We start from the raw sequence: 22,668 nt of genomic DNA on the forward strand, positions 1-22,668 counted from the left end.
TCCATCACTTCCAGTTAACTGAAGTTTTCACTGGCAAGAGAGCAGGGTCATCATGCCATCAGAACACCCACACAGTCTTACTGTACCTATGGCTCTTTAGTACACCACTTGACCGTGTGCTCATTACCATGGGCTAAATATGGGCTATTTGTCATGGATTACTGTGTTAACCCATAATATCTCCCTTCACAGCGCTGGCTTCTGGTGGAAAAGGTATTCAAATCCTTTCTTTGAGGAAACGTATTAGTACCAGATTGTAAAAATATGCCACTATTAGTAAAAGTCCTGCATTAGAAATCCCACTTGAGTAAAAGTGCACAAGTATTATCAGCAAAATATACACAAAAGATCCAACAGAATCAAAAGTAAAAGTAACTGTACTACAGAACATGGTCCCGCACAACTGATTTACTGCAATACTGTATGTGAAATTATTAGATTATTAGTTAATGCTGATGCATCAATGTGTAAAACAGTATTTTACTGTTGTAGCTGGTTGTGGTGGAGATAGTTTTAACTACTTCATACACAGTAAGCTAGTTTAGTATTTCCCAGTTTAGGAAACTTACCATTTTTACTGCCTGACTGTAATTAATATATCATAAATACATTTCCCATATTGTTCTTCATATTGTTCACACATCATCAAATGTTGGATTTTATTGTATCAGAACCTGAACTTTGATTGAACTGCATAGAAAGTATTGTGTGATCTACTTAACCATATGCTTTCAGAGGATCTATGAGGATGTTTTCTCTAATTATACATGTCTGATTGTGGAAGAAGAAAACAGACTGAGTAAATATTTATTGTTTTTAATTAAATCTGCAACAGTTGACAACACTGAAGTAGAAGATCAGTTTATAACTATTTCATTACAGGTCTGACTGTTTACTGTTGTTAATCATTTACATGTTTGTTCAGCCTTCTCATCATTTCCAGTCGAAAACCCTCACTGGCAAGAGGGCAGGTGCAGCACACCATCAATACACCTCTGACGCATTCCCAGTGAGCCGGTATGTCTTCCTCTGGTACAGGCAAACTCAGTTACATCATCATGGACTACATACAGCTTATCCTGATAAGTATATCTGAATGCAATATTATATCTGCTCATGAGTTCTCTGTCCACAGTGCAGGGTTCTGCGAAAGAAAATGGAAAACATTATTTCTTGGATTTCTGGAGTCAGGAATGGCTCCACGTTTGGTTCGTGTTGCCAGTGCTGAACAGATAACAACACCTCACCTTATATGCTTTTCCCTTGGTGATACTATTTTAGGTGTGTGTTGGTTTGTACCAAACTCAGTGTTCACACAACTTTGACAAATTAAACATTGTCTGTCTCCTGGTTTCTTTCTTAAACTCATTCTGACTTTCTGATTGTAAAATTTAAACAGTTAATTATAGCCACTAACATTTTCTGTTAGAATACTAGAAACCATATTATACACAGAATACATCCTCAAAAGGCCTCCTATACATCTCTAGTTGTTTCTTATTAATTACTCCTTACTGCTTTGTCATCCATCTTTATGTTAGTATTCGTATGCTCTGAATCGTTAATATATATCGTAAATATAATGTGGTAGTATTAAACTGCTATATGCAAAAACTGAAATATTTGTGTGCAATATGAAAAACATAAAGTGGATTGTAACTTACTGAGGCATGTTATCTCTCCAGTCCATTCACCATTGAGGCATGTTTTGAAGGGCCCACCCTGCATAACGTAGAAATTCTGGCAGATGAACTCAACCCTGTCATTATGTCCGTACCTGAGCTGAATGGTTTCCTTGGTGTCTCCATCTGCAAGAGTTGGTGGTCTCCCACAACCTAAAGGAGCTAAAATAACGTGTGCAATGACAGAGAGAACAAGTTTGGGTGTTGTTGTGTTGCGATTATGACATTTTCACCTGCAGTAACAGATCTGTGACTCTGATCTGCTGTCACACAGTATTATGGAGTCCCATGTTTTGTGCTTCAAGCCCACACAGACCTTTTCTGTTTCAAAACCAAGTTTTAAAAACGATGAACGTTCTTTGACACTGCCAGATAACCATAAAAAAGTGAATTAATGCTTTAGTTGCAAAGAGCAGATGTTGTATTGCAAAAAATAAATAAATAAATAAAGATAAAATAAAATACATTGTCAGATTGCATTTACACCTGGCCGAGAGACAATCACATTTGATCTGATCGATTTCCGGTTTCACTGCCCTTTGCAGTTTCAGCTCAGTAAATGGGGCCAATCAAGCCCTCTCAGACTACCATGCAGTGCATCTTCTCCCATCCTTTCCCTAAACAAGTGACAATAGGACAAAAAAAAAAAAAAAACCTGACCTACCTCCACAGGTTGGAAAGGGATCACTCCACTGTCCATTTGCTAAACATTTAACTTCTGCTGCCCCACGAATAAAGTTACCACGCTGGCGACAAGAAAAGGTCAACTTTTGTCCCGTTGTTAGCTGTCGTACAGATGGTGAGACGTTTACGTTGTCTGGTATTCCTGTGACTCTGCATTTCTCTGTTTTGAAGAAGAAAATATATTTTATCAATTAAAATAACTACTTATTAAGTCGGCTATAATCTGTATCTTTTTTTTTAACAGTGGATTACATAACTACTTTGATATGAGTGGGGTCGCGGTCATGAAACCCAGAAACTTTTACAGAGTTTTGTAGCTTTGTTTAGTTCACCATTTAGATCTTTTTGGCCTGCAGCCTCACTGTTTTAGTTCTCTCTCACTAGTCTCAAAAGTGATGTTTTTGGTGACAGGTGTTTGCAAACTACCTGACAGCACCATACCGCAGACAGACAAAACTGAAAACTGAACATATTGGAACATTTAGCAGCTAAAGAACTGAATGTTTTTGTGTTTGCTGGATCTGCAGCTCATTGCTAACAAATCTGCCATATCAACTTGTAAGGTGATAGTGTCAGTGTTGTGTTCACAGCTTGTTTCCGCTGTCCTCAAAGGGCCAAAAATCAATGTTTCTACTCACTAAAAATTGCTTCAAAAAAGCCTCTTAAATAGAAAAATTTGCACTCTGTCACATTGATTTTACCTGTGCAAGAGGGGAATGGATTATCCCACTGTCCGTCTCTGCCACATGTCAGCACTGAACTGCCATGCAGATATTTTTCAGGGCCATCACAGCTGAATGTGAGGACGTGATCAGGATGTATGGGATTGTTATTTTCTGGCAGACCATTTATTATGATCCCTGCACTGACAGGCGGGGGGTCACAGCTCAAACCTGAAACTAAACACAAACGTTATTCATTAAATTCCTAAATGAAAAGAAAGAAGCTGAACAAGTCAAACACTGATGCATAAGTGCCAACCATTTATCAGCCAGCATGACAGAGAAGAGTTGCAACACAGAAATGAGCTCAATACCACTGCGGTCCTTTAGATTACCACATTTTAAAAAAATTCCATTCTGCTGTTGCATGTGTCTGAAAGAAACTAGTATTTTTCCCCTAAAGAGAGTCTAAAATGGAAATGGATCTTTTAAAAAGATTATCAATTGTAGACTATAAGAGTTTCCATTTTTTTGTAACCCAATTACTCCAATCCTATGTGATTTAATACATACAAGAGGCACCAACAACAGTAATTCAGTCGTTTGCTGAATTCCCAGAACAGAAAACTGATCAACTTACAGTTGCAGGTTCCCTGACGGACAGCCACCCAGCCCGCGGTGGAGCATACATATGTGATGGATGGATCTGATGTATATCCAGATTCACATGTGAAATGTATTACATCTCCTACTTGGTACTCAGATTTTCTGGTCTCTTCAGAAATGTGGGCATGAAGTACACTGGGGAGCGTCGAACATGCTAACAAACAACGACACATTGTCTCATCAGTTGTGTGGCACGTGTAGTTGTTGACCATACGACATTAACAATGACCACAACCACTGAAGGGCTACGAGTCACATGATCCTCAATTATCTGCATCTTTACTCAGAACCCCAAATTATTCCTGAATGTAAAGTAATGAATGTGATGTTCAACGTTCAGCTTTAGCGTGATTGTACAATATCAGATTGCCCAATAAAAGGTAGGTATGACTACATGCCAGCAGTTTAGTGCTTCTGTGGATACAGTGGTTAATAAATACCCTCACTGAATGGGGCTCATGTTAATGAGCTTATTTCAGTGTATGGATCCACCAAGATTAGATCACATAACAGCCCCTCTACATCAGGGGTGTCCAAACTGTTCCACAAAGGGCTGTGTGGTTGCAGGTTTTCGTTCCAACCAATGAAGAGCCCACAGTTTGACCAATCAACTGTCTGAAGACTGAGATCAGTTGATTAAATGAGTCAAGTCTGGTGTGCTGCTGCTTGGTTGGAACAAAAACCAGCAGTCACACCGGCCCTTTGTGGAACAGTTTGGACACCCCTGCTCTACATGATCGATTACACCAGTAGTCATTTAGGCAATGATTAAAGAGTAGAAAAGAAACTCACAGTAGCATATTCCCTGACGGACTGTCAGCCAGCCATTACTCGTGCATATATATTTGGAGGTTTGATCTGATCTATAACCAGATTCACAAGTGAACTGTATCACATCTCCTTCCTTGTACTCTGGAGAAGCATAGGCGTGAGGAACGTCTGGAAGCTTTGAACACGCTACGAGACAGAAGCATGACAGGGTGAGAAAAGTTTCAGGCTCTTCCATTTTTTTTTATCAGCTGTCTGCCTCACATACAGAAGGAAAAAGAGGGTGGGCAGGAGCTGGACACAGAACACATCTGTAAAAGTTAGAGAATGTCTCCCACACTGTACAGACAATTTTTTAATTGTATGATCTTCATCAGGAGCGCAATTTTTTAATACACTGCACCTTCTCCACGCAGGTCTTGTACATCTACTACTGAAATGGAAATAACTGATAAAAATGACAAATAATAGAAGTAATAGAAAAATCAAGAAAAAAATGTCATAAAACTGACAAAGAATTTATCAAGAGAAAAAGGCAGGATGTTGTCACTGACCGCATGAACTTGCCTGTGTCCGAACTGCAATGCTGTTACTTTAGTTAATAAAACATCTTGTACACAAAAATGGACGTTTTAAAATCCATCACTGATACTCATGTAATATAACAACCAGATAATTCTGCTAAAGTCTATGAGTCACCTTGACAAAAAAGATTGAACCTGTTTATATTACTAGCCATTCAGTGGCAAAAACCCTTTTCAAAGTACACAAATACCAGTTTTTGGAGTTATGCAGAGAAATAATTTTATCTATGCAATATTACAAAATATTACAAAACAAAACATGCTACTTAGAGTCTTTCTCATCTCTTTGCAAACATTAGCTTAAACCCCGTCTATGTCTCCACAAAGCTAAATTGCACGACTTCAGTATTTATCAAAAATCCTTCTTACCATTTTGTGACAAAGACACTTCTACATTCCCCCACAGGTGGAGGAACAAAAGGATAAAAGACAGGTGCATGTTCCTTTGACAAGTGTTGAGCAGAATTGCTGTGTGTTTGTCCCCAGCTCGAGTCACCAGGCATCCCTGAGATTCAAAACATGGACTACCCCATGTGAATGTACAACACGTTGCATTGCAATATTTGTTCAGTGTCCCTCTCATTCATGATAGACTGTAAAGGAATATATTCTCAGCCATATCATTTTAGAACTTTTGGTTTTTAAATTACTTTTCAGTTTGTATTTGAAAACGTTCTGTCACTGATTACTGCCTCACTACCAGTGTTTTTCCAATTCAAGAAGTGAAACATCCCATGAGATGGAAGTGGATTGCTGGGGGTACAAAGCACAGGACTTTTATAGTGTTTTTTAGTTTCAGGCCACTTAAACACTTTGTTAATATTGGTTGTGGTTTTGGTTTTAATTTTGAAAAAAGTCAATTGTTACATTGTGCTTCAAGTCAGTATTGACTTTTTCAGTTTTTTAAAAGATAAGTCTGGTAATATTCCACTCTTTTTCCAAAACCAACAATGTGCCACAGCGCTCCATTCTTGTCCGAAAAAGAATTCAAACTGTACTGGCTCACATGTTCCTTCATTATGGTCTGCTTGGCCACTGTAGTTTATTTTGAGTCAATTCCACATACAGTGCTTATAAACAGTATTCACCCCCTCAAATCATGGTCAATATCATTGACCAAAAAGTGAAAACAGATTTTTTTAAGTAATGTCAATTAATTGATTTAAAAAATAAAAAATAAAAATATACAATGTAAAATAAGTGATTAGATAAATATTCACCTAATTCAACAGAGGTCCAGCCAGTTGATGCTGGTAGTCTCACAATTAGTGAAATGGAGATCACCTGAATGCAGTGAAGGTGCCTCAAGTGATTGTAGTACAAAGACACCTGTGTCTAGAAGGTTCAGTCTCTGGTTAATCAGTATTCCTGGCTACAATTACACCATGAAGGAAAAAGAAAATGCCAAGCAACCCCAAAGAGAATGTTATTGAAAAGTATAAGTCAGGGGATGGATGCAAAAAAATATTCCAAATCACTGAACTTCATTTAGTGTAAATTCATCATTCAGAAATCTGCCTAGAGCAGGTTGTCCTCACAAACTGACTGTGCAAGCAGGAGACTAGTGAGGGAGGCCAACAAGATAGCTGTGACTACTCTGAAGGAGTTCAAAGCTTCAGCAGCTGAGATGGGAGAAACTCTGCCACTATTGAAGAAAGCTCATATTTATTTTCCAGCAAAACAATGACCCCAAGCATATGGCAAAACTTACACAGACATAGTTTGAAGACAACAAGGTGAATGTTGTGGAGTGGATGAGTCAAAGCCCAGACCTCAGTCCAACAGAGAATTTATGGCTGGACTTGCACCTGATCCCCATGCAACCTGATAGAGACTGAACAGTTTAGCAGAGAGGAATGGAGTGAAATTTCAGTGTCCAGATGTGCAAGCCTGATTGAGACCTGTCCACACAGACTCAGTGCAAAACACGGACTCGAAGCAGGGGAATATTTATGCAATCACTTATTTAGTGACGGCAGGTAAATGAATACAAATGAGAACATCTTAAGAACTCTGGGAACCTGCTGAAGGAACCAAAAACAATGTTTTATTTACATTTTGTCATGTTTTTGTTCATTTTGAGTCTATAATTTTATCATGAGCACCGGTGTTTTTTGTGAGTGTTATTTATGGTGCCTATGTTGTTTGCCTCACGCTCATGGGCCCATAATACAGCAAGCTGCATATTTAATAAAAAACATACAGAAATTGCCACAGCTTTATTTTAGGTTTAATATAAATACCACCTGCCTCCAAAAGCAGCTAAATCAAAGTTTACTTTCTTTAATTACTTCCACCCAGGAACATGAATTGTAAAGGGTCACTTGTTGAAAGCTGTAGACTGTTTACTCAGCATTATGCTTTATTTTCATACAGTACAAATCCATGTATAAAACAACTTTGTGTCATTTACAACTCTTTGTGATGCATGTATTTTCATATTTAGCACAGCCTATACAGACAGTTACACATGCAGTTGTTGTATTTTTGTCTGCCTGAGAAGACGTTTTCTCCAGAAAAGCAGACACACTTCTTTGTCTTAGCACAATTAAAGGTCAAGATGGGACACATACACTTTATTGTCATAATACGTGTTGAGTGAGCATACATGCTTTATTAAAATGACCACACTTAGCACTAAAATGTGGACCCTGGAAAAGTACATGAGTCTTTGCTCTATTTGATCAAATACATTGTTTGTCCAGACAGCTCATGTCAATCATATCCAGATGACTAAAAACCCTCACTGGCAAGAAGGCAGGTGAATCACACCATCAATACACTTCTGACGCATTCCCAGTGAGCCGGTATGTCTTCCTCTCCTACAGGCAAACTCGATTACATCATTATGGGCTGAATACAGCTTATCCTGATAGGTATATCTGAATGCAATATTATATCTGCTCATGAGTTCTCTGTCCACAGTGCAGGGTTCTGCGAAAGAAAATGGAAAACACATTATTTCTTCAGAGTCAGGAATGGCTGCACACTTTGGTTCATGTTGCCAGTGTTGAACAGATTAGAACAATCTTGATGTCAGGAATGACTGTACAGCGCAGTCTATACATAACATTTGCTAGACTCAGTTAGAGAACATATAAATTCCACTTGAAAACTAAATACATCTATATGAATGTAACCAGTAATAAATTCTATTATAATTTGCTACTGACTGAATACTGTGAAACAGATATTTAGGGTTATACTGCCTTCATTTTATGTATTTTCTTTACTTTGATTGAGACACTGATAACACTGTCTCCACAAACAAAGTGTGTTCTTTCACTTCTCCATTTGAACAGGGTTTTTTTTTTTCAGAAAATAAACTTTAAATCATTTAAAATCAGAAAAAAAAACAACAAAAACCGTCATCAGTCCACGGTTTAAATGTAATTTAAATATGTGATTCAAAGGTGACTTTAAATCACACAGATTTCACTAATGGTGTTTATAATGTTTGATGACTGCAATTTGTAATAGTATGGTATAATTAATAATGTCAACATTAAACTTCTAATTTTTGCATGTATCAAACAAACTGGAAACAAAAAAATAGTGTTACCTATGCAAAATCCAATCCTCAAAGAATGCAAAATCAAAAACATAAAGTGGATTGTAACTTACTGAGGCATGTTATCTCTCCAGTCCATTCACCATTGAGGCATGTTTTGAAGGGCCCACCCTGCATAACGTAGAAATTCTGGCAGATGAACTCAACCCTGTCATTATGTCTGTACCTGAACTGAATGGTTTCCTTGGTGTCTCCATCTGCAAGAGCTGGTGGTCTCCCACAACCTAAAGGAGCTAAAATAACGCGTGCAATGACAGAGAGAACAAATATTGGTGTTGTAGACTCTTTCTGTTTTTAAACCAAGTTTTAAAAACAGTGATCTTTACTTGACGTTAATGCTGCCAGTACCTAAAACATAACCATAAAGAAAGCGTAGATCTTGTATTGCAAGATAGATGAAGAAAACTAATGAAATACAAACCATAAACTATCCAAACCAAACCAAACCAAACCATCCTTAGATGTGGTTTTAGATGGAGTCTAAGTTGCAGTCATTTTTATGAAACCTCATGCGCTCAGAAATAATATAATATCGGAACAAACATAAAGTACAAAGATAATATGTATCAGAACATCATCTTTCTCACAAATAAACAGCTGGTTTAAGTTTGATGTGACTTCACAGACCACTGAATCCTGAGATAACACTTTCAGCATGAATTGTCTCACAACAGAAACAAATTGCTCCACAGCTGTTTGCAATTTCAGCAGATTTCACTAAATAAGCAGCAAGAGAACACATGGACTTACCTCCACAGGTTGGAAAGGTATCACTCCACTGTCCATTTGCTAAACATTTAACTTCTGCTGCCCCACGAATAACGTGACTACGCAGGCGGCAAGAAAACGTCAACTTTTGTCCCATTGTTAGCTGTCGTACAGATGGTGAGACGTTTACGTTGTCTGGTATTCCCGTGACTCTGCATTTCTCTGTTTTAAAGAAGAAAATCTATTTTATCAATAGTTTTACACAGTGTAAACATTGGGAAACTGAAACAGAGTTTTTGGATTCATGAACACAAATCTGTGTCCAAAATCTCTGCAATTTTACCTCTGTATGCAAATGCATGTACATTTACTCCCTAGGTAGAGCAGAACGGTGACACTATTTATTGCAATTTCAATCAAGATGTTTCTTTTTATTAATTAGGCTAGGCTCAATATTTTATTTCAACAATCATGAAGGGTCATGGTCATGAACCCATAGAGACTTATTAATGGGCTCTGCAGTTCCCCTCAGTTGTCATCACATCATAATATATTTATATATTGCCCTCATCTAACTGCAACTAGTTTCTACGATCTTCTATCAGTTGCACTGTGAATCTTGTTATTAAAAAAAAAAAACACGTGTGCTAATAAAAGCATGGTAAAAATGATGGTATTAGCCTCCAATGAAAGTGAACATACCCCTGCAAGTTGGAAAGGGGACATTCCACTGCCCAGTTTGTAAACACTGAATTACTGCAGACCCCTCCAGGTTGTAATCATTGTCGCAATAAAACCTCAACATCTCTCCAATCTTCACAGTTTTATTTGCTGGTAGTGAATCGACTACTCTGAGATGAGGGTGCATCACGCCAGCTTTACAAGTGATCTCTGAAAAGAATAAACCAGATATTATCAAATTAGAAATTCTGTGAGATTAGGTCACCATTATAATGTAATCATTACAGAATATTGCAACATGCTAAATAAAAGTGTTATAAATATTGTGGACAGTATTACTTTTTTATCATAAAGGGTTTACCTTCACAAGTGGGGAATGGATTATCCCACTGTCCGTCTTTCCCACATATGAGCACTGAACTGCCATTCAGATATTTCCCACGGCCCTCACAGCTGAATGTGAGGAATCGGTCAGGAAGTATGGGATCATCATTTTCTGGTAAGCCCCTTACTGTAATGCCTTCATCTATAGGTGGGTGGTCACAGCTCAAAGCTGAGTAAACACAGACAATCAGTCAGGTCCCTGGGGAACAACAGGGGGAAAAAAAAAAAAAAAAAAAAAAAAGCCAAAATCCCAGTGTTGTTTAAACGGAGAAGCAGAGCCTCCCCACAGAGCTGCAAAGTGGGAAGGGTCCCTGGTTCCACATTCATTTTTAATGAGATCCTCAACGTTACTTAACGTTACTTTGGGAACAAAATGTGCTAACAGTAATGGCAATAGTTGCTGAATTGATCCTTTGACAAAACTGCTGCTCTGCTGTTTCTCTGACTTACGTTCACATACTGGCACATGATTAGTCCATTTGTCCAGCAAACAAATCCGGGTGTCGGTCTTGCTCACCATTTGATACCTGCAATGAACACTACAATGAAACTTTCCGTTTTCAGATGACAACACCTGATTACAAAAAAACAAAAAACAAAAACAAAACAAAACAGTATCAGGTCGATCTATCCTTTGGTATTCTCACTCACCCTTCATTGCAATAGTATTTGATAGTTGTTCCAAAAACAAAGTCTTCCCCCTGGATAATTTGATAATAGCCATTGGGAGTATCATCAGGAAGTTGACATGGCTTTACTAAAAAAAAACAACAACAACAACAAAAAAGATAATTTGTTAACTAAACCATTTGTAAGTTGATTTTTTTTGTTGGATTGTAGTTGAAAGCACAAGTGACAGTGACATGATTTTGTTCCCTCTTTGTTCTTTTGACAATAAAACAATTGTGTGAAAGAGCCATATTATTGGTTCATGGCTTTGAAGAGGCAGCTTTATGTTTAGTTACTTGAAATTGTTGTCAGCAGCATAATGCCAACTTTCTCCAGCTCTCTTTGTGCCATAATCTGGTTAATTACAAAAGCTTTTGAGAAAATTTCTTTGAAAAATTATTTTAGACATTTCTAAATGTCAGCATGTGCATTGGAATTATCATCTGCTAAGTATCAACAGTTAATTGTATGCAATTACAATTGTGCCAATCATCTTTCAAACTACTCTGGAACTCTGAAACTAACTCTCATTCACTGGTTTTCCCTTCATGAAAGAAATTCCAGCCTCTAAAGGATTCACGTTCGCTGTAACTTCTCTATTACACCCAAGTTGCAACAAAATACAGAACAGGAGAGAAGGCCATTAAACTTACAATTGCACTGTCCCTTATGGACTTCCAACCAGCCTGTTGATGTGCATACATATTTGGAGGCCGGGAATGATATATAACCAGTTTCACAAGTGAAATATATCACATGTCCTTCATGGTACTCCGCTTTTTTGGACTCTTCAGACACATGGGCATGATGAACAGTTGGGAGATCTGAGCAAGCTAACAAATAACAACAACATGACAACATGGGTAAAGAAGAGGAAAATAGACATCCTCTCAACAGTTGTGTCACAGATGCCAGTTTTCAAAGTCACATATAAACATATTTCTAGCAACAGCTTTAACCACGTGACTGAGTAAGAATACAATTTTGAGAAACACATGCACTAGTATCTCTAAAATAGCTATACCACTACTCAAAACATACAACTTACATGAAAGTCTTTAAACTAAGAACCATATGCTCTTTCACAAAACTAAACCATGACAATTCAGTATTTAAAAAAGTCTGTCTTACCATTCTGTGATAAAGAAACTCCTACATTCCCCCACAGCTGGAGAACCAGAAGTATTAGGGACAGTTGCATTTCAGCGAGCAGCTGTGCAGCAACAAACCAGTCTCGGACTGAGGCTAACTCCTATGGCAAACTCTGCTTTCTGAGCAAAAATTCCTGTGTTTGTCCCCCTGTCACAGTCCTCAGGGAGCACTGAGGGTCACACCAGGGACTGCCCAGTGGGACTGCACAAGGCCGTATGAACACAACATGACGCATGGCAAAACACACAGGCACACACTGTACACACAGTTTTACTGAAAGCTCCAGAACAGTTTCAAGACACTATCATTTGTGCAACAATAATCGAGTTACAAACCCTGATTAATCAGTATCCTATCGTACTAATCTATAAAAGCAAATGCAGGCTGATTTTGTCCACTTCACTAACCGCTAGAGAAGACAGCATACATCTTTACTGACCTGAGGAAACTTAATTTGGGAGGAATCAATCAAAGGAAACATTGATTGATAAATCAATTTAAATTTGAATCGAAGTTGGTCCAGGGAAGCTTCAATAAAAACACAGCAGCATTGAGGTAAACATACATTGTTTTGCTTGAATGTAGCACCAGACTGACTTGTGACTACCTCGAGCCAACTTTGCAATATATAGAGTTAAAAGATCAGTGTCTGATACAATTGTGAGTATCTACTGATGATTAAACCAGTTTCAAGACAACAATCGATGTGGCATGTGGCAATAGTGCTGATACTCCAGTCTAAAGTCCATTACAAAAATCATTCAGGGGAACAATCAGTCAGTGACTGATTTGACCTTTTGACTTTACTGTTGATTTACGCTTGAATGATTCATACTTTGAAATACATCAAATGGGCAGTGCTGCAGAGGAAATTTCAGATGTGAATTTCTGAAAAACGTGTCACTGTCACTTGTTTTTCTTAATTTGACAACATGTGCTGTATTGACCTACATTCATGCCAAACCTGCTACATGACAAACCCCCAATCAAACCTTGACCTTATTTACCCTCAGCTTAACTCTAATTAATTTTAACCAAGAGGCTGGAGTTGACTTTAAAAACCTGGAGTGTCAGTGGGTTGACAGCTTACAGGGGGCAGACGAAAACTGATCTTTATATTTCAGAAGAAATATCCTGTGGAGACTTCAATCTGTGTTGAGCGCATGCAATAATTTGGTTAAGGGATATTTTCTTTCTATTTTTCCATCATTGCACTGTCCTCTCCCTGGAAAACAGTGCTGGGTTATGGAAATTTGGCTCAACATAACCAGCACCGTGCCACTGAGAGAGACCACTGACAGAATGTTTTCTGCCAAGATTTTCTGCCGAGTTCTGAAAGGCTGAAGCCAGCTTTGATTTTTATTATATTATATTATATTATATTATATTATATTATATTATATTATATTATTATTATTATTATTATTATTATTATTATGTTGGTTTTGCAGAAGTAAGAAGGCTCTGCACAAAAAACTTGCAACTTAAAACAAAAAGGTCTGTGTAGTGTAAAATTTTTCCCAGAAGGCTAATAAAAATGTACTTTGCTCTGTCAAAGCGTTTTACACAGCTCAGTGATACATACATATATATATATATATAGAATAAAACCAGCAAATAAAGCCTCTGTAATGTTCTCCTCTTTTTATTCAATATGCCAAAGCTTCATAATATCAGATCACCATATCATACAAATGATTGGTAGATTCAGTCATTCAGTGTTGCCCTTTCCAACATATTATATGTCTCAGGATCATGTGTTATGTATCAAGAGGACACATGGCAAATGCAGTTTCTTTCTATGAGTTCTGGCCAAACACCCAAGGCTAAAAGACCACAGAAAAGGGACCTTGGGACCTTGAAGAAAATCAGTATCACTGTTCCAGAGTGGGAGCTGTGGGAGAAGATTTCTGTGTTCAGTATCACATCTCAACATACAGTGTGTGTAAATCATGCACCTGGTTCTGCATAACCTGTACAGTTTTTGCAAATTAAGCAAAGCTCTTTTTTCTTTTTAACTCGGAGCTGACATATATAAAGGACATGGACCTTTGTCTTTTATGACTCTTCAGAGGGTAACATTAGAAAGACATGCTTTTTTTTATATTTTAAGTTTTGTTACTCATGGTGTTGTATGGTCCTTATGATGCACCTTAAGGCAAAGTCAAACTGTCCTATTTTCTCTTTCAGACTGATTCAGGACATTTTTATATTAATATATATTACATTACATAAAGTATTTTTTGTTTAAGGAAAGTGCCCATTACAAGATGCAGTATGCCAATGATAGTCATGAAGCGAGTTGTTTTGAAATCAACCCAAAGTTCAAGCCGAATTAGCTTTGGTTGAACTTTATAACGCAGAGCAAGAAATGTGGATTTTGTTCCCCATTTTCACAACTAGTGTGGAGAGAATGAATGATTACATTCACCAATAACTCTCTCAGCCGACAAATGATCTGTGAGTATGATATTAAGATAGACTTGAAAATATAAAATTAGCTGAATTAAAGGTTTCAGCAGAGTTATGTTTTAATTTATTCCTTTTCAATAGATCTTTTGACTGGCTTTTAAACTGTAATCTAGAAGCTAAGAAAAAAAGTGCATGTTCTGCGTATTCAGCGTATCCATGTGTTAGTTTGTTTCACTAACTGGCCGATAAAAATAATAATGTTAGCACAGACGTGGTGGTTTACAGAGTTTTAGCTTTTCTCAGGGTATTATTTGGCATTTGCCAAAGCACTATGTGAAGTAATTCAATTCAGACCAAATGCTCTGGATGGTGTTTTTGCGCTCAGCTGGGAATCAATGCTGTGTTTTCTATAGCATAATGAATTAATGCATTTGAACAAAATTCTTAAAGCCAGTAAGTTGCTTTTACCCTCGCTGACACACAGTATAATATGGCAGAGAGCTGAAGAGAAGTCCATACCTGTAGCTACATATTATTATTTAGTTAAAGGGCACCGAACCAGTGAACACAAAACTTAAATTCCATTTTTCTTCTATATGTCCATAATGGCTTTCGGACCCTTGAAAAAAAAATCAGCTGGCTACCTTATTCAGCTTTAAAACTGGAGCCTTCCTCAAGCTATCTGTGAGTGACTTTGTGGAAGCTTCTGTACGTACGTGTACAATTGATGCTCCTCTTCTCCCATTTCCCATTGTTGCATCTAATTGTGGCTTCTCCCTCCAGTGTATAATTATCGCGGCACTGATAAGTTACTTCAGAGCCAGACAAGTATTCCCTCTGGTATGAGGTCAAAATAACAGCATTTTCAACCTTAGAAGGGGGACCGCAGTGTTTTTCAATAGCTGAAAGAGATGAAAACATATACAGTATTAGGTTAGACCCTGAAATCCCTTTATAAATTCTTACATCTGATAAAATAAGACTGAAGATGACTCACGTGTACAGATTGCTTTGAGTGGTCCATCTGAACGCCATTTTCCCTCCTGACAAATTAAGTCATCAGGCTCAGGTGTGTATCCTGTCTTACAAGTAATCTTAAGGTTTTCGCCATGATCATAAACTTTGTTTTGAGACTCCACTTTCCCATTTGGAATCACAGGAATTTCTCCACACTGGCTTTTCTCTAGAATTGATATGATAACAAACAATTAGGTGCGTGTATTGCAACAACTCAGATTAGCAATAAAGAAACAAAAATTATCCATCCAAAGATGCCACTTTTAATAAATAAATAAATAAAAAATCAATTATTGAATTAAAGTTTAAATTAAGTTTGAATTAAATCAAACTAATAATAAAATAATAATTCATAATCCATGTTGCCTAAGGAATTTGCCAACTTACAGCCAGTTTGTGATAGTGGGTGGGAACTGAGCTTATTTTCAAGAAATACTGATGGTTTATATTCATATAACGGTATTGTAAAATACCGTAAGGGTCTGAATATAAGGTGATATTTTCTCTGGGAAATTAGGTTTGAAAAAGTGGGGGTCATCTTATGCCTGGGGACCAGACAATTGTGTTTTCACAACATTAGATATTTGGGTTGTTTTGTAGCCAAAACTTGCAGCTGTCACGCAAGATGAGCACAAAAGCATAAGTTGTCAGGGTTGTGCCACATTCAGGCCAGTACAAACAGCAGAGAAAGAGGGACACAGCTTGGATACAGTAAATGCAAGGACATTACGCAGTAAACAAGTTAAAGTTAAAAATTTTACTGTAAATTTTTTCTTGCCGTGTTTCTATTGTTATTTTATTACAAGAAAATCTTTACTGATTTCAGAACTTCATTCCATCTTCTAAACAAAATAGTAGTCTGTGTCGACAAGACAATTCACTGTTGCCAACTTGCAACTAGAATTGCACGGCATTTAATATTCCTTACCGATGCACTGATCAAATCCAGACCAACTGCGGCCATCACACGTGGCTTTACGCCACCAGCCTTTGGTGCTAAACTTATAACCATCGTTACAGGAGTAGTACAGTGTCTCATTGTATGGGCCAACAGTAAATCCATTTGGAACATCAGCTTCTGGACATCCTGTATAAATAAAAACAAAAGGTTACATCCACAGAACATCAATCACAAGACAGAACAACACAGTCTTAGCTGTGCTGGTGGCGTGGCTCAAGGCATGAGTGTTGGTCTGTTGATCCACTGCTTTGTCGCAGATGGAGATATAAAAAAGCAAAACCTAAGGGATAGATGTCATTTGACATTTGTGGTGCCCAGAAGATGAATCCTAATGACATTGGGGATCCCCTGGTTTCTTTTGCTGGCAGTGGCATTTAGATCACGCTTGTTAAAACAAAAGAGTAAACTGATGTATTTCCTCATGGATGCTTTATGAGCTGTAGACTTAATTTTAAGGCAGGAATTTCTGTCTTTATGGGAAAGACAGAGCATAAAGTAGAAAGTAGAAAATATCCTTGATGTTATTACACAATCTAATAATACAATTTCATTTTTACATCAGCACCAATCACAGTACAATCTTCCTTAAGCTGTATTTGTCATGGGCATTTGTCATAATTGTATTTGTTGTACGGTCTTACCAAAACAGTTCTGAATCCCAATCCAACGACCTTGTTCACAGGTAACAGTAAAACGCTTTTCCATGTCGTTCCTGCATGCATATTGGACTCGTTCCTCGCTGTTGTAACTTTCTTTGTCGTTGCGGATAACGTATGCATTGCTGATCTCAGGTCTTTTACACTGTCTCTCTGAAAGAAATTCATAGAAATTGTGAAAAGTAATTCAAAAGTAAAATTTGACTGTGCAGTGTACTGTGTATTTTCATGTATATATGTACTATACTGGGAAAAATAATTTCCACAGTTCAACAAACCTGGAATTTGTTTTCAATGGAGGAGAGTTTTCTGTCAGGTATTTATAGATGTAAATATTTTGAAACTTTTTCATATCGGAGGGTTTGTCTTCAAGGAAGCAAAGTAATTTCCCTTATCTCATGTTGTGCGGTCCTCTACAATGAGCACGCTAAAATGGACCATTTAACAAATGAAACTTGAACAATCTTGAAATATGTAAAATTCAAAGCTACTTTCACCAGACAAGATGGAAATGAGGCATTGACCTGTTGATCAGTTTATAAATAACTCAATCTGAAATGCTGGAAGATTAGAATAATAAATATTATAATAATAATAAAACACATCCTCGAGAAAATTGGTTTGACAAAGAAAAGGTAACAGACCTCCACACCTTTTACTGTATCACTGCTGTTCTTTAGAAACTACTCATAATAATTCATTTTCTATTAATCTGAAGTGACTGAAACGGTTTGGAATTGACTGGGAGCTATCAAGCCTGACAGGTTTGGGAATGCCAGTTAAAAACATCTTTAATTGTGGTGTAAGCAAAAACAATAATAGTTCACGAAGGGATGGATAAACAGTATTTGTCTTTATGTATGTCACTGTCTTACCTGAACATTGTCTAGACCCGGTCCAACCTCCTTCCTCACAGGTTAGAGAAAAACTTCCCACATAGCCATTCTTGCAGACATACTCAACCTTGTCCTTGTACTGGTATACTGACTGAGGGATTCCCACAATGTCTGCATGCTGGTAATGTTGTCTGTTGCATGTTATTGCTGGAAAAAAATGTAGTGAGTGGTGGGAGTCTTGAGCAAGGTGCTACTTTCTTAAAATCTATTTTAAAAGCATACATGTAAAACCAGAAATAGACAGACAGGAAAAAAAGATAAACAAGCAAACAGAATTTGTTGTTCTGTGTTTCCTTACGTGTACAGTCCGGATTTCCTCTCCATCCACTTTCTGTACAGGTTAGAGAAAATTGTCCTCTATAACCTTCTTTGCAGTAATAAGTGGCCCATTCATTGGAACGGTATTTCTGCTTACTGCCGCCAAGAATTGCATTCTGGACATCAAGTCTGTCACAAGTGATTTCTGTAAAAAAAAAAAAAAAAAAAACCCCCACACACTCACTTATTGTTACATGAATAAATACTGAACACACTGTACAAACACATGACTGTTGGTCATCTTCTGATGTGGATTTACAGCGGCCTTTTTAACCTAAATGCTTTTCTGCACATCAGTAAAAAAGCATAGATTCTGACCGGATCAAAAGCTCCTTCCCCACTTTCATAAATATGGCCAGTAATTAACAGTAATGCCATTAACACAATTTTAACTTCATATTACCTTCACACAGCGGATCTGGGCTCCACCCATTTCTTGTGCATTCGGCCAAGTTGATGCCAACTGGCTTCCTGTAGCCTCTGCTACACCTATAACTTGCCGTCTCACCCAATGTTATTATTTCTCCCCAAGTCACACTCCAGTAATACACATTTCGGTCTCGTTGATTGCTGCAGGTAACCACTAGAATAAGAGAGACTTGTTTAGCTCAAGTAATCAATTCAAGATTGATGATGAACCTCATAGTACAGAACAACACTATCATTATCTGTCTCTGGAGACAATCTGTCTAAAACATATGGGACTTTATACCTTGGCATACGGGTCTGATAGTCCACTGTCCCTCCTCTGTGCATGTAGATTCTGCTGATGTCTTCTGAGGCTGAGAAATGAAGTGCTTATCTCCACATGTTACTCTTACTGTGTCACCAGGTGAAAATACATTTCTGTAAGCAGGTTCATACGTGGTTCCTTCGAGTGGCGGCAGTGACAGTTTACATGTTATTGCTGCGTTGTTGGGAAATGAAGCATATTTTCCGTTAGTTTGTTGTCACAAACAACCATGGACATCCATCCTCACACCACAAAATTTCACCTGTATGCATGGTGTGAGCTATAAATTTGGATTACTGAGTCTATACTTACGTTCACACGCAGGTGTGGGGCTCCACTCTGCTCTCAGTCCTAGTTTGGTGCATTTTGAGGGTCTGTCCTCAGTGCGCTTATATCCACGGTTGCATGTAAAATGCAGGATTTCATGTTCTTTGTACTCTTGGACATCTCCAACCACAAACCCATGTTCAATCGCGACTACTGCACATTTTATCTCTGATGAAGAACGACACACAAACACGAATATAAGCACTGCTCATGAAAAGCCAAATCAACCGGCAAGTCATCTAACCAGAGCAACCGCAGAGGTAGTTTGTTCCTGCCCTCTGAGGCGACCCACAGGAGTGTCCCATGTAATAATGTAATAAATAAACCCTTGTTGTCATGTTTATAATGTAAACGATAAAAAAGCAAAAATCCCTTAAAAAATAGGACTAGAAATACTTTAAAGTGAAACAGAGGAAGAGCAGACAGCCTCAGCAAACAGCAGCAAAATCTCTTTTTATGGGCGGGGGGTGTAACTGTTGCTTAGGGCCAGTTTTATTTTAATTCCACCTTTTCTGCTTGAATTTAATTTTTAAAACTGGATTTTAAAACAATATGTTTTATATTTGTTAATTCATATCTGGGAACATGACGTTAAAATCAAGACAGGGATTTTACTAAGGTTAGGTGTAAATATGTGCAACATTTATGTTTTTTTAAAGGAATTGCCATTTATGTATTTATCTCTTCTTTAAATGAAAAATAAATAAATAAATAAAACTTTGTTATCCTTAGACAAAGCCAGGCTTGCCATTTCCCATTGGTTTTCACTCTCTGTGCTAAGTCTGTCTGCTCGCTGTGTGTTAACAATCTCCTCATCTAACATGTCTTCTCCTTTGGGAAATGCCTCCTTCTCCCTCTCTTTTCTTCCTTGCAGCCTGCTGTACCTTTGCAGGTTGGAGCATCCTCACTCCACTCTCCATGTTCATTACAATAAATCTCTGATGCCCCAAACAGGATTTCAGCGTTGGACTTGCAGCGAAATCGAAGTACGTTGCCGTAGGTTGCTTCCTCTGGGTCCCCAATCACCTGAACGTTATTATTCACATGAATCACTGGGCACTGAAGGGCTGGAAGGAAAATAAAACAAAAAAAATTTCAAATGTACTTGATAGATAGATAGATAGATAGATGGATAGATGGATGGATAGATAGATGGATAGATGGATGGATGTCACATTTCTCACTGTGTGTGAATAAAATCAACAAACTTTATTTCAGCTCTTACCTTCACAGACAGGAACAACACCATCCCATCCTTCCGCCATGCAGCGCCGGGAGCTTGTCCGACTGATCATTTGATAACTGAAACGTGTATAACGTGGAAAATGGATAATATAAATGTCTTATAAAGAAGTGGGGACAAAGTACAACAGGAAACAGTATAATACTAAAAAGCACAAAAATACATTAGTATCCGTTTCTGACGGTAAATGTTTCCATACCCTTTGTGGCAGGTGTATACAACTTGTGACCCAAAGACAAAATCGTCTCCTTTCTCCAGATGAAAATCTGCAAACTGCGCATCGCCGGGATGACCACATGGTCTTGCTTAAAATATGAGTGAGAAAGAATACGAGTAAAAATACTGCAGTAGAGTAGATCAAATAATGCAAATCCAACAGTAATAATACAAGAACATTTTGCCAGCTTTGGTATTGTGCATTCACTCATTCAAACCACAACACTGTGTAAATTTAACACAATTTAAGGACATACACAGGTACAGCACAACTCGCTGCAAATAATGACAGAATATATATTTCCAAACGGTAAAAATCGATAACTTACGCTGACATCTAGTGCCCCTGGACTGCCATTTACCCTCCACACAGACGAGCCTGAAAAAGCCACTGTAACCGATACTGCAGCTCACTCTCACTTGCTTTCCACCGGGGTAGCTGGCCTCCAGACCAGTTGTGTCAAAATTTGAATCGTACAGGGGCCCGCTTAAAAATTGTTGAAGTGTGCAATCTGTGAGATAGTAATTAACAAAAAAAAAAAAAAAAAAAAAAAAAAAAAAAAAAAAGTAATTCTTTCCCTTGTCTTTCCCCCAAACAACCAAACATTGAAGAATAAATTAGGTAATACGAGTTACATGAACTACTTGGCCTTACCTTGACTTTTCACGAAGGTCAGCATATGCACCCACAAAAATAGGACACGGGTTAGTATATGCATTTTATCTTCATTAGCCTGAACCGCCAAACAGAGGTAGAAACTGGGGACTGAAACACTATTATACACAGAAAGAGATTTCGCAGGAGAACAGAGATTGCTCAATGATTTACGCAAGTCTGTTCCAGCCTCCAAACATAATCGCAGGCTCACGGGGAACAGAAAAAAAGAGGAAGTGACCACACACACACCTTATATGACACACTGGATCCTCAGCAAAACACTGAAAACTCCAGGATGCACTCCTTATGTTATATCCCTAATCACATGACTAAGTTTTATTTTGCAGAATGAGGTCAATGAATCATAGAAACAATTAAGCAAAATAACGCAATCAGATAGATTAATCAGACAAAGGTTAATTCTGTAAGCCAATGCTATTTGTGTTTCAGCAGTTTCTCGCCCCTGTGCAGTCAGGCTTTGCTTTGTTTATCATTCAGTGACAAAAAAAAAGTATTCCTGTAAAAGTTTATTTGTTTTTTTTTTCTCTCCTGGTAATCATTTGCAGCAATCAATTGAGCAAACAAAAGAGCAGCATTTCAGAAAATCAGCTCAGGCTCTTATCATCTAAAGTAAATACAAAACAAACAAACAAAAAAAGCTAAGCAGTTTGCCAGTTGAAAAATATATCAAAAATTGAATCATTCTTTTAAAAAAACAAGAAACCAAACTGTGTTTTAGTGTGCATAAATGTCACTGTTTAGGTTGCACTTGGACACAGAGGTGAGGGCCCTGTAAGGCTGGAAACAGCTGCCAACAGGGCTGGGAAACAAATAATGCAGATTCTGACCTCAGTTTGGAAACAGCTGGAACAAAATGAGGCCATTAAGCAATGGAAGGTTTGCCTTCATTTCTCAACATGGCTTCATTTTATTCATAGTATGTGTTTTGAACAGGAGCCAAGGGTCTGACTGTATCATTGAAAACACTCATTCCTTGGAACATTTGTCACCTATTTGAGA

General features: G+C 37.7%; 2 protein-coding genes and 1 long non-coding RNA gene across 3 annotated transcripts; 1 reads left to right on the forward strand and 2 right to left on the reverse strand.

Moving 5' to 3' along the window:
* Positions 1-953: 953 nt before the first annotated feature.
* Positions 954-5,629, reverse strand: cfhl5 (complement factor H like 5). The gene is made up of 7 exons (XM_041040711.1): positions 5,416-5,629; positions 4,487-4,651; positions 3,669-3,848; positions 3,068-3,265; positions 2,347-2,526; positions 1,665-1,844; positions 954-1,144 (listed from the first exon to the last, which is right to left on the reverse strand). Exons 1-7 carry the CDS (start codon positions 5,627-5,629, stop codon positions 954-956), a joined length of 1,308 nt encoding a protein of 435 aa, XP_040896645.1.
* Positions 5,630-7,254: 1,625 nt separating this feature from the next.
* Positions 7,255-21,857, reverse strand: LOC121183568 (complement factor H-like). Its single transcript, XM_041040710.1, has 21 exons — positions 21,646-21,857; positions 21,320-21,502; positions 20,974-21,079; positions 20,757-20,833; positions 20,416-20,598; positions 19,517-19,699; positions 19,184-19,378; positions 18,875-19,054; positions 18,452-18,616; positions 18,133-18,300; positions 17,243-17,410; positions 16,569-16,727; positions 15,621-15,806; positions 15,340-15,525; positions 11,042-11,147; positions 10,841-10,917; positions 10,368-10,559; positions 10,028-10,216; positions 9,368-9,547; positions 8,671-8,850; positions 7,255-7,980 (listed from the first exon to the last, which is right to left on the reverse strand). Exons 1-21 carry the CDS (start codon positions 21,707-21,709, stop codon positions 7,790-7,792), a joined length of 3,318 nt encoding a protein of 1,105 aa, XP_040896644.1. The 5' UTR covers positions 21,710-21,857; the 3' UTR covers positions 7,255-7,789.
* Positions 13,633-21,934, forward strand: LOC121183571. The gene is made up of 3 exons (XR_005894207.1): positions 13,633-13,785; positions 15,836-15,839; positions 21,923-21,934. It is a non-coding gene; the product is annotated as an uncharacterized LOC121183571 (long non-coding RNA).
* Positions 21,935-22,668: the final 734 nt, after the last annotated feature.

The sequence above is a fragment of the Toxotes jaculatrix genome, chromosome 6 (genome assembly GCF_017976425.1).
Source record: "Toxotes jaculatrix isolate fToxJac2 chromosome 6, fToxJac2.pri, whole genome shotgun sequence".
Lineage (NCBI taxonomy): Eukaryota > Metazoa > Chordata > Actinopteri > Toxotidae > Toxotes > Toxotes jaculatrix.

What these genes read in the sequence shown, in the direction of transcription:
- LOC121183568 (XM_041040710.1), bottom strand. Translation starts at nt 21,709, where the DNA reads ATGCATATACTAACCCGTGTCCTATTTTTGTGGGTGCATATGCTGACC. An exon ending in CCCAGATCCGCTGTGTGAAG is followed by an intron (nt 18,617 to 18,874) that starts GTAATATGAAGT and finishes TTTTTTTTACAG; the next exon opens with AAATCACTTGTGACAGACTT. An exon ending in GAGGAGCATCAATTGTACAC is followed by an intron (nt 11,148 to 15,339) that starts GTACGTACAGAA and finishes GTTTTTTTTTAG; the next exon opens with TAAAGCCATGTCAACTTCCT.
- cfhl5 (XM_041040711.1), bottom strand. Translation starts at nt 5,629, where the DNA reads ATGAGAGGGACACTGAACAAATATTGCAATGCAACGTGTTGTACATTC. An exon ending in AGTGTCTTTGTCACAAAATG is followed by an intron (nt 4,652 to 5,415) that starts GTAAGAAGGATT and finishes TCTGTCTCGTAG; the next exon opens with CGTGTTCAAAGCTTCCAGAC. An exon ending in CCGTCAGGGAATATGCTACT is followed by an intron (nt 3,849 to 4,486) that starts GTGAGTTTCTTT and finishes GTTGTTTGTTAG; the next exon opens with CATGTTCGACGCTCCCCAGT.